At 38.4% G+C, this 19,428-nt stretch overlaps 1 protein-coding gene across 1 annotated transcript in view; it reads right to left on the bottom strand.

Annotated features, from left to right (window-relative positions):
• The window catches only part of MYO16 (myosin XVI), a 607,071-nt gene that overhangs the window by 95,996 nt on the left and 491,647 nt on the right, over positions 1-19,428 (bottom strand). Inside the window, exon 31 of the mRNA XM_058438173.1 lies at positions 15,346-15,448. Coding sequence (XP_058294156.1) covers positions 15,346-15,448 — 103 coding nt within the window. The remainder of the gene's footprint in view (positions 1-15,345; positions 15,449-19,428) is intronic.

Here is a 19,428-nt window from a genome sequence, read left to right as displayed (position 1 = left end):
CTCCCTGTGCACTGCTAGATGCAGAGTGTTCCTACTGAGATTAAAATGTTAATGTCATTCTGACTCCTGTAAAAGTAAACCATCTGTGAATTACAGTCATCGCTATTTTTATTAGAAAACCATTAGGATTTTTTTCTTGTTAAGTGACAGATTTTAAAAGATTAAACAAAATTGTCATTGATGACTTCCAAAGCTCCAATTACTGCTACAATTTTTAGGTGTTTTTTTTTTTTTTTTTTTTTTTTTTTGGGAGGTGTAGGCTGTGGAGGTACAGACAAATGCTGGAACGGTGGTTGTGCTAGAGTGTAGGTGGCACGGAAGCTGTGTTAGTAGAGACTTCAAGGGAACCTGTAGAGCACTTCTTTTTTTTTTTTAAAGACAATTTTTAGGAGTGCTGAGTGTTTCTGGCAGTACTTTTGAAATAGCATTTACAAAGAAAAAATACAGTTATTATCCTTTGATATTTTTCTATGATGCACATTTCTCTCTGTATTAATGAAATTGTGAAAAACATCTAATGTAGAACTCTTCTTACATATTGGTAGTTTAGGAAAATAGTGACGTCTCCCATTTTGTTCTATCTATGAATTCTTTGGGAGTTGAAGAAGCATATATTATTTGTATTCTATGTGTCACTTAATTTAGTTTACTCATTTACTGCTATTAAAAAATACAATCAGTAATTGTTTCCCATGCAGGTAAAGTAAAGGAGAAAGCTCAGGTCACATGGTTCTGCTTTGACAGAAGGACACGTCAATTAAAACAACATAAAACACTTCAGTTACTTATGGAGACACAGAAAATTGGATATAATTTATTTTGGAATAATAGTACAATTTCCTCTAAGGAAATGTGCACTTGTGATATCCACAATAGACTATACTAGTTGGATTCATCATCTACAAAGGAGGGGCAAAGGAACAGAGTGCCACAACCCACACTGTTCTAGTTAGATCTTAGAAACCACCTTGATCAACCTCTTCAGTTTTCAAGAGAAAAAGATATGTTTTAGAGAGGACATATGACATTCACACAGTCCATACAGAAAGTTAGTGCCAGAGATAAGATGAATCAGAGCTCTCTAGGCTCCAGACTAAAAGAAGCACACACCCTTGACCCTATGAAGTCTCAAACTGAAAAATGCATATTAATCACTTGGAGATCTTGTCAAAATGTAGATTCTCTTCCAGTAGGTTGGGATGGGGCCAGTGATTCATTCTGCATTTCTAACACATTCCTAAATGATGTCGGTGACGGTGGTTTGTGGACCACATTTTCAGGGGTGAGACCCTGGGTCATTCTCTTTTCTTGAAGCTTAACTTCTCTGACAAGCTCACCTGGTCCCCTGCTGTGTGTGTCTGTCATCTCTGTTCCAACGTTTGTCTGAAGCTGCTATGCTGCTGCTCCCCAGTGAAAAGTTAGCTATCTTCAGAGTTCTCCACTGAATTCTCCTCTTACTTTTCATCATCTTCCTGGTAAGTTCATTATTCCAAAAGCTTTCACTACAGACTGCTCATGAGAGCTCATCGTATCCCTGAGTCCATACCTATGGAGCCCATCTCCTTGTGCACACGTTTATGTCGATGTTTCATAGGCACCCTAGCCTCACTCATGTGTTTCCCTCTTATCCTGTATTCTCTAGCTCAGTGACCAAAAGGACCATCTACCTGGGTGTTCCCTGAGCACCTGGAGCCCTAGAGATATCCACAGGTCATTTCTCACACACTTTCCCATCTCATCCATCCCTACTCACTCTTGCCTTTCTAGGCTAATGGAGTCGTCATCACCTCATCACCCAAGCCAGAACCCCAAGCATCACCTAAGTATGTTTACAGCCTTTCCCCCAGGCCCCATTTAGTCATAAGTTCTACTGAGGTTTCTAGAACCCACTTCCTGTTTACTTCTATGAATAATTTCAGTAGCTCCATAAATTATCATGGGTCTACATGCATCCATTTTTTTAACTATATTCAGAGTGATCATCAATCTCATTATGTTACTTTCTTGTCTAAAATTATTAAGTGGCCTGTAATGATTTTCAGGATGATGTTCAAATGCCTTTGAAAGGTTTATTAGACTTTTTTATTGTATGGCCCTTTTAGTCTCCTCCCTCCCTTCCTTCCTCCCTCTCTTCCTTCCTCCCTGTCTTCCTTCCTTCCTTCCTTTTGTCCTTCCTTCCCCCCTTCCCCCCTTCCTTCTTCCCTCTCTCCATCCCTCCCTCCCTCACCTTCCCTCTAAAATTTATGGTAAGAACACTTAGCCTGATATCTAGCCTCTTAATAAAATTTTAAGCGTATAATGCAGTGTTGTTAAATAGCAGTGAAATGTTGTACAGTAGGCTTCTAGAACTTATTCAATACATTCGAGCTTGCTTACTCTCCAACTATATAATATTGCTTTCTGATCCAAAGTGGGAATTCATTTTTCTCCTGTTTAGTGTGTACCTTATAATAATAAATCAATTACAATAGTACATCCATGTCACTAGTGTGCCTTGTACACATCTCTACAGTAGCACTGAAGTCCTGGTTTTCTTCTTATTTGTGTATCTGTCTGACTATTCAACTTAACGGTGAGATATTTATAAACTCAGATAATGCTGGAAAATATAAAGCTCCTGATTCACATGTATTAAAGTGAAGTCTGAAATGAAAGTAAATGGATGCGTACAATGGAGAAGGCAGAATTTTAAAAAATGCTTTGAATAAGCACTTGCTATAACATGACCTCAGATATTTAAAATTTCATTTGTCTACAAAAATTAGTATTATTTTTTTTTGGCGGAGTTTCACCCAGGCTGGAGTGCAATGGCATGATCTTGGCTCACCGCAACCTCCGCCTCCCAGGTTCAAGCGATTCTCCTGCCTCAGCCTACTGAGTAGCTGGGATTACAGGCATGCGCCACCGTGCCTGGCTAATTTTGTATTTTTATTGGAAACAGGGTTTCTCCCTGTTGGTCAGGCTGGTCTCGAACTCCTGACCCCAGGTGATCCACCCGCCTCGGCCTCCCAAAGTCTAGGATTATAGGCGTGAGCCACCACGCCCGGCCATCAAAAATTAAATCTTAAACATTTTCAACTTTTTAAAACTATTTGATGTATTTTATTAAAATACATCTAATAGGATTAAAGAAACAAAGATGCTGAGTTTCATATTTCCAGTGCCATCACCTCTGATATAGGATTATTACTGACTAAAATCTAGAATTTAACTCGTCATCTCTCCTTTATCTGCTTTTTAACTCATCTTGCACACTGACTTCAATTTATTAGTCTTCTAGAAACTTCAATGATTTTATGTTGCCTATAAAGCCCTCCCTAATATGAGCTAACCCTTTTTTATTTCTCTAAAAGAGATGCTATTTACTATTATTTTAGCTTCCCATATACTCTCCTGAAGCAGAAAACCAATGTGAACCTTCTTTACATATTGTACAGGGCCCATAGCATTCTTATGAATGGAGTTTTCACTGAATAATATCATTACTGTTGTCAAGGTTGGGTTAGATGCTATCCCTTTATTTCTAAGTCTACAATCGGCCGGGCATGGTGGCTCACGCCTGTAATCCCAGCACTTTGGGAGGCTGAGGTGGGCAGATCATGAGGTCAGGAGATCGAGACCGTCCTGGCTAATTAGCATGGTGAAACCCTGTCTCTACTAAAAATACAAAAAATTAGCCGGGCATGGTGGCACGTGCCTGTAGTCCCAGCTACTTGGGAGGCTGAGGCAGGAGAATTGCTTGAACCCGGGGAGGTGGAGCTTGCAGTGAGCTGAGATTGCGCCACTGCACTCCAGCCTGGGCCACAGAGCAAGACTCCGTCTCATAAAAAAAAAAAAAAAAAAAAAAAACTTGAATAGAAAAGAATATATACTCTCATTTTAAAGTCAAAGCCTGGTGAGGTCTGATATATGGGAATAATCTTTTCTCAAGACCAAAAAAACAGTCATTTGAAGGCCTTTTTGCATTACTGAAATTAAGAATTAATAATTTTCTTTTGGAATATAGTAAAGTTTCTTAATTGAAATGAATGAACCCTGGCAGAGTAGTCTAAACAACACTATAGTCATTACCAGGCTTATTTTTTCCTTTCTTTTTTTTCCTTTTCTTTTTTTTATTTTTTCTTTTCTTTCTCACCTTCCTTCCTTCCTTCCTTCTTTTTCTTTCTTTCTTTCTTTTCAGAGCAAGACTCTGTCTCAAAAAAAAAAGTCTACAATCATTGGAATATTTTATTAACATAGATTATATTTTAATGAGAAAGGTCTTATTGTGAATGCTAGCTTCTTTTCTGCAAATAAAATGCTTTATTTTCATACAAAATTAATCTTTAAAAATGTTAACCCCTCTTGCTCTAAAAACAGCCCTAGTCTAGTAAATACTTCCAGCTTTTTCAAAGGATATGTACTATCGTAGTTGCATCAAAAGTAGTCACATCTTTCACATATCAGTATTCTGGAAAAATGCCCTAGTATTTTTTAAAGTGCCCAGCAATGTAAATCTGTTCCCAGTTTGTTAAGAATAGCTTTATTGATGGTGATATGAACAACACAATCTTTTCATGTGTTCTGATGTCTGCAGAGTTCTCCCCTCGATTTGCTTTCCTTCCTGCTGATCTCGGAATGTCATTGTGCTCCTTCACAACCCTGTTCTATTTTTGCTATGTGAAACAGTTTCTGTGCCTACCAGGTCATCTCTTCCAAGGGAAACAAATCTCAAAATCCCAACATTTCTACATGTGTGCCATGAAAATGCCTTTACCTATAATTCATTGCTGGATCAATATCATTTTCTCACAACACTCAGTTGCATTATATTTATATTTTTCCTGATGTTCCTTTTCTCACATTTGTTCATCCGTCATCCTACCATCTGTCTACTCTGAACATCCATTCACTCATTAGTTCATTCATTCATTCACCTTCATTCATTCATTCATTCATGTATCCATTCGTAAATCAAATGTTTGCCAAGCACCTTCTTTATACCAGCAGGGTACAGATGCTGGGACCACAAGGATGAGTAGAATATTGTCTATCCTTTCAACAAGCTCAGTAAGGAAACCATTGAACTAAATGCATCCTCTCCAGGCTGAATTCACATTTCCCCCATTTCATTCATTAAATTTCTAAGAATGACCATTACTTTTTTCGTGTGTGAATATTTTACTATTAATACCTCCACATTCTACATTTTCATGGATGCTTTGAAAAGCTACTAAATAGAAAAATTCTAATGTTCAGCCTGGCTCTGAATGTCTGAACGTACTTTTAAACGTTCTCGAAGGATACATTTATATGAAAATACATGTTCTCTTTGTTATAAATAGACTATTCCTGAAGTTTAACTTCAACACAGAAAAGATAATTACAGCCACACACATCTAATAGAGCACAGTATCTTCTGGTATTTGAAGAAGGTGGTTTGGCTTGAATTACATATAATTATAGTTTAAGAAAAATTAATTATTCTTACCTAGAACAGTATGACCTGCATAGCAGGCAGTGACGAATAAAAGCTACGATTTTGAGCTTACTAGTGAATGACTTACTATGTAATCCTATATGTTATTTCATTATGGAAATCATATTGATATGGTCAAGAGTGCTTAAAAAAATCACTTCTCCCAAAGAGACACATTGTGAAAAAGCAAACCAAAGCCACACCCAAACAAAGGTAATTCGCTTCAAAAGCACAGAGGAGAGAGTACTTGATAAGTTAATGTATTCAGTCAGAGCACACATTTGATCTTTCTTTTTAACAAAACGGCCTAAATCATGTCAATAATGGTTTGCCCCATGGGACTGTTATGTCATAAGTGGCCAAACAGCAACACAAACATGGTCATGGCCTTTGGCACTCCCTGGGGTGTGGGAGCCCCTGTCCTATCGTCATCTGCCAAGTTGATGGCATTTATATATTTTGATGTGTGCTTTTCTTCTAAAAACATGATACCATGGTTTTTTATCCTGCACATCTGATCTTATGTAGTGCATCTTTAGGACTATTTGCAGATATTCAAAAGTTCTGGCATTGCTTTCCTAATTCCGCATATGTCTGCCCTGTGGTGTGCTCATGTTTGCTTTGAGAATCCCATTTAATTTTGTGAACTGTCTTCTGTTTTCAGCCCTAAAGTGCTGAGTCTTTTCCATCATCTAGAGCTCCAAACATATTTTATGGAGCAAGTTCGTTTTTAAAAAGAGCTTGAGTACATTCCTGATCTACATTAATATTTTGGTTTTAAAAGAGATTCCACTCTTCAAGTCAGTGTAACTTAACAAGCACCTTCATCGCTGCCACAGTGAGGTCCTCTCCCCTCCCTTCGTGTTCTTGGCTTCCTCCCTTGTCCCATCCACCACGGCTCTCTCTTGTTTGAGCTGCCACATTGGCTTGGGAACTTGTTTCCCAGCTCTGTTCTTGCTCTCTAATAACACTTTTTTACATTTAAAGCATAAATCAGGTCATGTTCTACCCTCTCTAAAACTTATCAGTAGTGTGCCTTGAACCTAAAATAGAATGCTGCACTTTGACACACAAAGTCCCACCGGTTCCGACCCATTTAGCTCTAAACACACCTTCTCCTTGTGGTGATCCTGTCCAGTGGGTGCGACCAGTTCTTGAGAAGAAAAACGTGTTAGCAATTACAAGGCTTCTGGCATATGATACATGCTCAGTAAATGCTTATCGAATGACTAAATAATCTTGAAGTTGGGGAAATTTATATTGACATAGAAGAGATGGGGTTGGATCTCTCAGTAGGAACAGGCACAAACGCCCCTCTTTCAGTAGTTGTCAGGGGCCTCATATTATCCAGCAGGACTGAGCTTTGAAGGTCAGAAACTGTTGTAATAGCAACGTTATTTTTGCCTCTCCAGAACTAAATTATTTATTAATTCTCTCAGTTTTTCTCCTTAGTGGGGGCAATAATGAAAACATAAAGGTTGAGAAACACGGCTTTGTAGCATCCCTGTCTCCCGTTCTCATCTGGTTCTGTCTCCAGCCTTCCTGCTCTCCTGTCAGTTCTCCCAGAATGTCCTCACCTCAGGGGCTCAGCACACTCGGGCCCCTCACCCTGGGCCCCTTGGTCCTGCCTCAGCACCTCCCCAGCTCCTTCTCACCCTTCGGATCTGGGCCTACATGTGACCCTCCCAGAAATGCCCTGCATGGCAACTGCCCTGTCTAGGTCAGGAACCCTCCAGTTCACTACTGCAGTGTACGTTTTGCTCTCTTTGCATGTGGATCCTAACCTCTGATTATTTATCAGTTTAAAGCTGACTGTTTCTCCCCCAGCAGACTGTGAGCCATCACAATTGCCTTGCCTAATTTGGGGGAACTCACACGGTGATCAGTCAATGCTTGTTGAATCAGTCAATCAATAAACTTGAAGTAGAGGAAAACAGATGGATTTCTAAGTGATCAAAGTTGGATTAGGCATAGGCCTAGTCAGTTTTAATCAGCAATTAGTAAGTGCCAGATAGTACTCTAAGATATTACTCTTCATGCATAATGAAGCTGAGTGAAAAAATGTAAAATGACTCTAAAGGCAGAAACTGTCACACATATCACCCAAACTCACTGCAGATACCTTCATTTGCAAAGGGAAGATGTGGTCATCAGTAGGAGCTTCATTCATTCATTCATTCATTCATTGAACAAACACAAGTTGCATACACACTATGTGCCAGACCCTGTAAGAGATGCCATAGTGAAACACACACACGCACACACACACATGTGCGCACATGTAAAAATACAAAAGAACACGGCGACATGACAACTGTCCTCAGGAAGGTAAGTGTGGAAAGAGAGAAAGACACACCGAGTGAGGATCACATATATGTAATATCATTTTTAAAAACAAAGCGAATGAATACGCAACAAATATTTTCAGTAGTTATCTTTAGGTAGTTCAATTCTGGTAGATTGTATTTTCTTCCTCAGTTTTTTTCTTTTTCAAATTTCCTATCAAGGATACATACTACTTTCATAACAAAAATGTGTCATATACGTATATGGTGTGTGTGTATGCATGTGTTTGGCACAAAGGAAGAAAGGAAATACATGCACATAGACACACACATATAATATAATATAATATAATATAATATAATATAATATAATATAATATAATAATATAATATAATATGATATATGATATGATATGATATGATATAATATAATATAATATATATGGTGATTCCCAATAGAATGTACACAGTTTCAAGATGTACTCTTAGATTCCTAATGCTTATTATTTTCAACATTTATAATTCCAGAGAAGGAGAAAGGATACAAAAGAAAGAATCATTTTATAGGCTATTTTCCAGCTTGTAATTATAGTTGATTTATGGAGTGCTCCCTGAGTAGTAAAACAAAGGTTATAAACCATTAATTTATCGTACTAATAAGAAGCAAGGGCCCTAATACAATTGTCTCATCATAGAGAATGTAAAAAAAAGTGAGAGGTAGTTAAAACTTTAACAGTTCCTTGCTCTTCTATTTTATTTTCTCTACTGTACTATTGCAGATTAATGAAATAATAAAACCCTCATCCAACGGATTTTATGTAATGTTATGGTAAAATGTTACTGTTGCAATTCTTGGCAATATAAGAGCAAATCCTTCAAAGATCATAACTGAATTTAACTCATTTTCAAACTACGACTTATTTCAAACTATTTGGGTAATAAAATCTAGACTATTCCATAAACATTACATTAGAAAATGTGATTAAAAAAAAGATTGTGAATTTCTTTGTTCACGAATAAACACAAATAGGAAAAGTACATCTCATTACAATTCGGAGTATGTTTTCTGTGAGTACCCTTTGCTATTTCTTTCAGAGCCTCTCTCTCTGTCTCCTTCACATACACGCATGCACACACACTAGAGTAAGTATCGTATCATGCCGGTACTTGGGATGAAGTTGGTGTTCTAATTTTGTTTCTTTCTTCCTGTCTGTATAATCTTGAGTAAGCCACCAGAAGGATCTGTGTGTCTGACTTCTCATCCTTAAAATCATAGACGATATGTTATCTCTAAGGTTAAGATCTCAACTTCTCCTTCCACAATTTCCAGTAACAGGTATCACAAGTTCCTGCCTCAAACGGGACACACAGGCCACTCTTCTTTGCCTACCCACAAAACTTCTTTCACCCCAAAGTTCTCGACATCTGCTTGAACTATCAGTGAAAAGTACCACTGGGAAAGCCTTTCTGCACAGAGCCACATCCGTGCAGTTCCCCTCTCGACTCTCCCGGTGCTGTGTGAGTGCCTGTGTTCCGAAGCAGCACCCCTGGTGTCACGTGGACCGACTCTGACAGATTTGTTTCTTCATTCGTCATCCCTCCAGATGGCTTTAAAATGAATATAGCATTCAAATAACTACACAGAAGAAATCATCCTATAACCAGTTGATGCATATAAAATGTGTGAAAATCAGATTATACCACTTATTTTTCCACTTAGAATCAGCTTCAAAGGTTTTCATTTTACATAAATGATTTAATACAAAAAACAAGCATGTCCCACAGGGGCCTAATTGCTGTCCAGTCACTCTCCTGTGGCTTGGAGAAATTCGGGAAAATAGTCTTTGATTAACTATATACAGTTCCAGAGGGGTCCTTTCCAAGTTACCTTAAGATAGCGCTGAATTTAAAATGCATATATTTAGATAAGTAAAATAACTGAATAATAACAATAATAAAACAAATAGCAGATGGTTAATAACTACTGGCTTAATTTAACTTGTTTTCAAACTAGGAGTTAATTCAAACTATTTGGATATTTTTCCATAGTGAAGTAATGCATGAACTCTTTGTTTCATAAAGAAAACTATATCTGCTGAGACAGAAAACAGCACTAGAAGTTAGTCATGCAGGTCTTATTCAAATCATTTCAAAATACTTCCATTCCTTTTTGCAAACAAGTTACATAAATCCCACTTTGCAAATAAGGATGTGGCTCTGACTAGTCCACCATGTTTTTAAAATATGTCATTTCACTGTAAACATAAGAAGCCACCAACGTGAAAGATTCCCTTCTAGCCACCACTATCTCCTGATTTTCCTTTCTTCAAAAATCAAGCCACATTATGTAAAAGTAGCAATTTTGAGTATGTTAAGGAAACAGCAACATGCATGAGTTTGCCAAAACTTACGGTGACCAGTTCAAATTCTATGAAAGAGGGCACAAGATTCCTTTGAGAAGTATAGGGTAGTGGTATAAAAGATGTAACAGAAATTATACATTGCAAAACAAAAATGCTTTGGTGCAAATATGCAGTGTGACTTAGAGCTTTCTCACAAACGTTTAAAATAATTAATTTGACCCTATATAGTATTCTATGCTGAAATTACATTTATGTAGTAGTTTCAAATTTTTAAAATTATTTTTAATTATAGAATTAATGCATTAATACATGTATCTTACACACATAGATATAAAGCTAAAAATCCATTAGATTCTTATTTCATTTCAAAACAATAAATTTTAAGAAGTTTTTTGTTTGTTTTGAGATGGAGTTTCACTCTTGTTGTCCAGGCTGGAGTGCAATGGCACAATCTCTGCTCACTACAACGTCCACCTCCCAGGTTCAAGTAATTCTCCTGCCTCAGCCTCCCAAGTAGCTGGAATTACAGGCGCCTACCACCAGGCCTGGCTAATTTTTTGTATTTTTAGTACAGACAGGGTTTCACCATGTTGGCCAGGCTGGTCTCGAACTCCTGACCCCAGGTGATCCACTCGCCTCGGCCTCTCAAAGTGCTGGGATTACAGGTGTGAGCCACTGCGCCCAGCCTATAAAAGTTCTTACATGTCTTTGCATCCATATCAAGTGTACTGTATTGTTTGGTAGTTTCTTATTTACAGAAACTCATTTCTTGGCCCAGCATCCAGGCACAGAGTGTCTGTCCTGTGTCTTTCTCTGGCTTCTATGCTGGGGATGCAGCAGTAAGCTGCAGACACAAAGCCCTTGTGATGGAGCTTCCATGCTATGGAGGAAAGATGGTGAACAGCATGGGTTGCAATGTGAAGCGTAACGGAAGGTCCTAGGCACCATGGAGAAGAACAAAGCAGAGAAGATGACGAGAAGATGCAGTAGGAAGGTCAAGGATAGTGAGGATTTAAAATCTAGTAGCCAGGGAATGCCTCGCTGAGAATTGGCAGGTGAGCAAAACTCGGTATACTGTAAACTGTGCGGATCTGTGGAATAGCCTCATAAACTGTTTTCAAACTGTCTTTGCTCAAGCTGCGAAGGTGCAGCGATGCTCCTTTGACATGCATTTCCACCAGCACCACCCATGAGTTGCCCCCTGGGGGCAAGAATCTAATGGATTTTTAGCTTTATATCTACGTGTATAAGATACATGTATTAATGCATTAATTCTATAATTAAAAATAATTTTAAAAATTTGAAACTACTACATAAATGTAATTTCAGCATAGAATACTATATAGGGTCAAATTAATTATTATTATTATTATTATTTTTTTTTTATCCCCTCGCCTCCAAATCTGGATTGCAAAACCACCCCCCGCCCAAATTAATTATTTTTTAAACTTGTGAGAAAAATCCCCACATCTAGGTCTCAACCCTCAGAATTAGAATTGATATCAAATGCTTCCTGAGACTCTTCACTTGATTCCAGTTCTTCTCCTTCTCTATCTTCTCCTTTCCTTACTCCTCCTTTTCCTTCTCTTGTTTTCAAGACGTAGTCGGGAATGAGGGTGCAAATGCATTGTGCTATTTCAGGGTCATTCTGGTTGACAGTTTGGGTTGAAAAGGATTCTGATCAGAGTCACTCTGTAATGGGAAGTAGTCTGCTTGTTTTTCCTTCATTTGCTGGGTGAATTATAAACATAAAACAAGACACTATGTACAACGGGCAGGCTGCTCAGACGAATAAAGGGTATAAGTGCCTTTGATCAAAGTTCGCACTGTGCTGCATAACCTATCCCTTCCAAGTCCTGTAATATGAGCAAAATGACTTCAGATAGTTATATTAAAAGATACAGATTGAGTTAAACACAGTGGAAAGAACATGACATGGGAAAAGCTAGACGTTGGTCTCAGCAAAGTGGCGCTCCCACGGAAACTGAATATTAACTGCACCTAGTATTTTGATCAGTACACTGATCTCTAATTAAGACAAGGGCTCTCTGTGAGGTTCCATTTCCTCAAATCTAAAATAAGGTCACTCCTGTACATGCTGTCTACTTTCCTTTTCTGCATAGAGTTATTAGGCTTAAATAAAATAAAATAAAAACTATGAATAGTTGTAATATACTCCGTAGATGAGAGGAATTATTATTTATTAAATATTAAAAATTCCAGTACCTCATGTGCAGACTACAAACCTGTGACTACCTAAAGCATGAAAAGCAGACACAGGTGCATAGATCGGCATACAAAAGTAATAGTACTGAAGATACCACATCTCTATCCTCATCTGAAACAGAAGGAAATCAAATGTGCACCAAGGCTTACTGAATCGCTACAATGTTGGAGAGTATAAGAAGTACAGAGTTACAATCTCATATTGATGATGCAAGGCTTTCCTTCTACAGGGTCTGATTAAAGTTAAAGAGAGAAGACAAAACCTGCCAGATCTCCAAGACGCATTAGAACGACAATGAAATTACCATTTTCAGTTGAAATGAATTTCTAGCTAACACTGTATACAACTTAACACAGCAAAACATAATTCTAATCTCTTCTGTCCTCCAGCACTGCTTTTAAAAATATGGAAAAGAGTAACCATTCATTTCATGCTAACCACTCAGGACTAAAGGATGAACTAACTGGTTAATGAAAACACACATTGTAACTCTCAGCAATTTGGAAATAATGCTACAGATACAATAACCATCCGATACAACCTTGTTGTCCCTGCAGCCTAACAGCTTCTGACTGAATCCCTGTATTAATTAAAAACAGAATTGACTAGGAGGAATTCTTTCTGTAATTAGCAACACATATCTAAAAAATGCTTTGCTTTTGAAACTGAGGAGTCTAACTTTCCAGGTTAGGAATGAGTGTTTTTTATTTATTTATTTTTTAACAAAAGCTTTTTTTCCTTTGTCAGACCAATATAAAAGTGAAGTATGAATAAGCTTCATTTCTGTGAAGTTGATTATTTGTCTGGTAGTATAAAGTATATCATAGGTTACATCTTGAAGAAGCTGAAGAAATACTGTCTTTTCTGACTAGACAACAGGGAACTCATAAGCAAATATGCTCAGTGAATGAGCACATTTATTTCTCTTTCCTTTTAATTTTTTTTTGTCTTGTGTTTTCAGCTTCTTTTTAGGCAGGTGAAAAGTGTGGAGAAAATAGATTAGGGCCATGAAATGGGATCCCTTTCCCGTTTAAAATAAATTTTAATGCTCTTGTTGAAAGTCCCAATGTATGTTTCAATTTAATGCTATCCTCAGCTGCAATTTCAAGTATCCTAGCAAAAGCACCGATATAGAAGAAATGATGGCTGGCAGGGCTTACCGATTTGTCTTCCAGTCTCCTCTCATATTTGACCTGTACTTTACAGTGGTCTATCAGAGGGACCACTGCTCAGGTATTGTGGTTACTGCCAATCACTCTCTTAGTGAAATAATTATTACAGATTCCCTTGCTTTCTTCTACAAATAAAAATTCTCCCTCTCTCTCTCCCTCTTACACACACATCTATCTCATATATATATATATATATACACATACATATATAAATATACACACACATACATATACACATACATATACATATATACATATATGTATATCATTATCTATAAGTATTCTTTACAAGCAAAAGAATACAATAAGAATATCTTAGTGTTACATCATCCGTGGACTACTACTATATAATTACTTATTCAAAATCTCAGTAATGATTCCATTGAACTGACTTCAGTTACCTATAGATGGAATAAACACTGATATATGTGAATCCCACCCCTATGTCACCGACTCTGGAGGGGTTGGCGGACATCAGCTTTGGTTAGTGATTCCTCCTTCCTCCTCCTTCCCTTTTTATCCAATCTTTTGGCACTGATGTGCATCACTGACAACTTCAGACTGAATAAGCTTCCTCCTTCAGATTGTTATTTAAAGTTCAAATTTCATTATTAGTTAAAAAAAAAAAAAGAAAAGGAAAAAAGATAACAAAGAAAAAGATTGGGTGGCACAGACAATTAAATCATTACTCATCAGTGCCAAAATTCTAGGTTCTTTGTTCTTTGTCATAGACAGGTGAGTGTGCGAGTGTCAATCCAGTCTTCCCTCCCTGTTTTACTTAGACTGGGCCACTTTGGGACCTATTCGGCAATTCTGAATCATCAGCTCATGTCATTTCCAAAGCCAAGTCCTCATCCTTGGACTCATCAGTTATCATATATTTTTACTCACAGATATTCTCCCTATCATTTTTTAAAGATGCAATTTATGTCTACTTTCCAGTAATCGTCATATTTTTACCAAAGCTTTTAGCTACCGTTGTTTTTGCCACCTATGCACTTTTGGTGGTTTTACAGCAAGAAACTTCCAAATAATTCCTGGTGTCATGGTCTGCATGGTTTCCCATTGTTGTTCTAATCTGCCCTTCTCACTTCAAACCTCTTCTTCTTCAAATGAGTGAAGGATGGACTCTGATGTTGTTGAAGGTATTTAACAAAATCTGGAACCATCTTCTCTTGTTTCTGGCAAACATTTGCCTGTAATTTTGTCTCAGGTTATTTTCTTTTTCTGCAAGTCTAGCGGTAGCTTTCATTGGCCCCTAGGGTCTGCCATTCAAATGGATCACCGACTATAATAAAGTGTTTCCAATTATGAAGCTTTTGCCAACAAATGGGCTTCAAAGGATGGTGACATTTTCACTGTATGGCAGGTGAGAAGCAGGGCAAAGAGAAACAGAAAAAAAGGGGAGCTGACTGAGACTTGAACGAGCTGGGGAAGTCCAGATCGAACACGCACTTATGAGAGACCAACTCTGTACAAAGAAATCAACCTTAGTTCTTCAATTTTGGCTCCTCTGACTCCTACTATGGGTAAATATGACAAAATGCTTTAGTGACAAGGTATGAATCTGACACACAGGCAAGCAGAATGGGGCTCATGAGCTTCTGTCATGGTTGTAAAGGGAGCCTGTGAGACTTCCTCTCATGTTGGCAGCAAGATGTTAAAATCGGTAAGTCATAAAGAATGACAAATTTCCAGGGAATACACTTAATGTCACGCCTTGCCAAACACATCAAAGGAATTTGTTTTTGCCAGGAAGATGCTGGTGGCTCCCTGCAATGACTCAGCTCATTTATTTAAAATCCTAAAGTGTTATTTTCATAGCTTGTAGGTCACCAACCTGCCAGCCTTGTAATTGACACTGCTGGAGAACAAGTCGACATCGCGTGGCAGCCGACTGTTCCTTCTTCTCACGCAGGAACGTATCAGCCAGTGGCTTATACCTGTGAAAAGCAGCAGAGACAGAAACCAATGACTGCATTTGCCAAGCACATAATCACATTCAAGAGGGCTGTCTCTGTCACATCATTTCCCAAAAGATTCCCCGTCTTTCTTTATCCCAGGAATATCCAAATACCTGTCCATTGTGCATTTACTAGGGAACTGGAAAGAATCCTTATCTTTTATAAGGAAAATGGTTTTTACGATGCGTCAAATATATTTTTCAGTCCTCTAATATATGTTGAGCACTGTCATGGAGCACTTCAAACCATTTAACCAAAGGAAATTTGAAGGGAATGAAAATTAATCCAGTAGCCATTTTTAAACATTTGGCATGCTCTTTAAAAACATACCTTTTAAGAAATTTGAGCATTCTTTATGGCCACTTAAGAGGGAATTCAGATGTAACTAGAGTCCATAATAATGGAATACCAAAACGTCCATTCCGAATACTTATTTGAGAGGTAGAATCGCTTCTTCCCCATATATTATATATTGAATATTTTAAATATTCTGGGACATTTTTATTTTGTAAAGTATCAGTGAGCAATTGACTTCCATTCCCTAGCTGAAATTCATGGCAATATAATCGTTTCCTACAGGTTTTTCAAAAATGACTTTTAAAATTACATCACTCATTTAAAAACATCTGTGTAAAATTCCCTTTGCACTTACAGTGGTTAACCTGAGATATAGGCAAGGTGGCAATGGAGGAGGAGGAAGAGGAGAAAACCAAAAAGGAAATGAGCAAAGATCTATGCAGTTGCATCCTGTTGCCTTCTGTGTTTATGATTCTCATGTTAGGCTGTTCTGCAAGCTGAAGGAAACGCAATGCCAAAGCTGAAGTCATCAGTTTTCTGTTATTTTCTGTTTAATACCTTAGTGTTTCATCTAAAGTTCACTGCAGTAAATTTGGGATCTTCTAAAATGAGTTTATTCAGTTTCCTTAGTGCAATTAAGGGAGGGAGTGTTTTGCCTACACATCTTTATTTACTTGCTTTCCTCGGAGCAAGTAGTGGGAGTATGGGACATGTCTCATGGACAGCCACACGGGAATCACACGTGTGTCTTATTTTGGCAGGTACTGTGGGTAAACGAGGGCTCACATGGGCGGCAATACAGTCTGGTGTGTAACATAGGCTGGGAAACACGCCTGCCATGGATAGAATGTATCTCAAAGTCCCTACGTTCAAATCGTAACCCCCAATATGATGATATTAAGAGGTGGGGCCTTTGACAGGTGATTAAGTCATGAGGGTGGAGCTTTCATGAATGGGATTAGTGCGCTTAGAGGAGGCTGAAGAGAACAGACTTATTCCTATTAGGTCAGTGTAAATGTAATTGTGGTTTTCACATTGTTGAAATTTGCCGTTTGATACTGGAATACATTCTTAAATAAATGTGGTTATGTTATACATCATGTTAGTGTGCATTTCTTGCTTTATGTTTTTTGCTAATGACTTATTACTTGCTGTTTATTTTATATTTATTTTAGACTATGAGAATAATATTAGATAAAAAGCAAATTCCAGCGATTTTCTTATGTGGGTTCAAAATGGGTCGTAAAAGAGCAGAGGCAACTTAGAACGTCAACAATGCACTTGGCCCAGGAGCTGCTAACGAACATACAGTGCAGTGGTGGTTCAAGGAGTTTTGCTAAAGAGACGAGAGCCTTGAAGATAAGGAGTGTAGTGGCTGACCATTGGAAGTTGACAATGACCAACTGAGAGCAATCATCGAAGCTGATCATCTTACAACTACATGAGAAGTTGCCAAAGAGCTCAAGGTCAAAGATTCTAGGGTCATTTGGCATTTGAAGCAAATTGGAAAGGTGAAAAAGCTCGATAAGTGGGTGACTCACGAGGAAATGAGAATCAAAAAATGTAGTTTCAAAGTATTATTTTCTCTTATTCTATGCAACAACAACGAGCCCTTTCTTCCTCAGATTATGATGTACGACAAAAGTGGATATTATATGACAACCGGCGATGACCAGCTCAGTGGTTGGACCAAAAAGAAGCTCCAAAGCACTTCCTAAAGCCAAACTTGCACCAAAAAAGAGGTCATGTCACTGTTTGGTGAACTGCTGCTGGTCTGATCCACTGCAGCTTTCTGAATCCCAGCGAAACCATTACATCTGAGAAGTATGCCCAGCAAATCGATGAGATGCACGGAAAACTGCAATGCCTGCAGCCGGTATTGGTCAACAGGAAGAGCCCAGTTCTTCTCCAGGACAACGCCCAACCGCAAGTCACACAACCAAAGTGGAAAGACTTGGGCTACGAAGTTTCGCCTCATCCACCATATTTGCCTGACCTCTCGCCAACCATCTACCACTTCTTCAAGCATCTCAACAACTTTTTGCAGGGAAAATCCCTCTGCAAGTGGCGGGATGCAGAAAATGCTATCCAAGAGCTTGTCGATTCTCAAAGCACAGAATTTTACACTACAGGGATAAACAAAACTTACTTCTCATTGGCAAAAATGTATTGACTGTAATGGTTCCTATTTTGATTAATAAAGATGTGTTTGATTCTAGTTATAATGATTTAATATTCATGCCCGAAACTGCAATTACTTTTGCACTAACCTAACACCATGTGAGAACACAGTTCATAAAGAGTATAAGAAGGCTCTCTCTCCAAACTAGGAAGCGAGCTTCCACTGAATACTGAATTTGCGGACAATTTGATCTTGGACTTTCCACCCTCCAGGACTATGAGAACTTTCTGTTGCTCATGAGTCTATGGTAATTTGGGAAAGCAGATTGAACTGACCAAGACAGTACCCAGTCACCTTCTCAGCTGAAGACATTTCTTATTTCCTTTCTTAAATCCTCAGCATTCTCACTGAAAAGTCAGTGTATGACTTTTTCTGGATTAAGAAACCTCATAATCTTGCTAGCCATAAACCAGAATGAATCTATCAGTATCAGCAACCACCCTTCGTTCTCATAGATGGATTTTTGCTCACGTATCAAACTTAGTGTATAGGAAAGCATAAAAATACAAAAAATGGTAAGTAACAGAGACTGAGCCTGAAGTAACTGAGACTGAAATTGCAGTGCCAGAGGCAAGGATATGAAAAAGGTGGCTCATTATTTTGCTCACACTAAATGGACTTCAGTGATTTGTCCATGGGTGAAGTATCCAGGAATTGTTTTGCTTTTGATAGGTCACAAGAATGTGATTTCTCACACGCCGTGTACTGAAGTTGGTAGCTGTGTGTTTTATTTTATTTTACTTTATTAATTTTTATTGGGGTTTCTGCAGAAGAAGAAAGGGAATTTCCCCTGTACAACAGAGCAGGGCAAATGGGTATGACGGGGGATATGTAGAGGGTTGTGAACTGGGAGTAAGTTGTGCAAAGGGCAGTGCATATGGACCACCCAGAAGGTTATGGGCATCCCCTAGTGATTCTCTCACATGATATCAGTACTTTTTTTTTTTTTTTTTTTTAACAGAGTTTCACTCTTGTTGCCCAGGCTGGAGTGCAATGGTGTGATCTCGGCTGACTGCAACCTCTGCCTCCTGGGTTCAGGCAATTGTCCTGCCTCAGCCTCCTGAGTAGATGGGATTAAAGGTGCCTGCCACCACGCTCGACTAATTTTTGTATTTTTAGTAGAGACAGGGTTTCACCATGTTGGCCAGGCTAGTCTCGAACTGCTGACCTCAGGTGATCCACCCGCCTTGGCCTCCCAAAGTGCTGGGATTACTCACAGGTGTGAGCCACTGTGCCCAGCTGACATCAGTGCCTCTTATGAACAAACATGGGTTAGGTTTGATAACGTGTGAGTGGTTAAAAGGTGATAAGTGACATAACTGTACAATGTGTTCCAATAGGAAAGAAACTGAATTGGGAATCTGAAAACTGAGATTTAGGTTCCCACTTTGTAACCAGTTTGCTATGATGCCCTTGGCAAGTCACCTAACAAGCAACGCTCTGCCCTCCCTCAGAGCTGCCTGTTTGTGTTTCTCTGGAC

Source organism: Hylobates moloch, unplaced genomic scaffold, assembly GCF_009828535.3.
Source record: "Hylobates moloch isolate HMO894 unplaced genomic scaffold, HMol_V3 SCAFFOLD_4, whole genome shotgun sequence".
In the NCBI taxonomy this organism is placed as follows: domain Eukaryota; kingdom Metazoa; phylum Chordata; class Mammalia; order Primates; family Hylobatidae; genus Hylobates; species Hylobates moloch.
The sequence above is the reverse complement of the archived record's forward strand: the minus strand, read 5'-3'. Positions and strand labels throughout refer to the sequence as shown.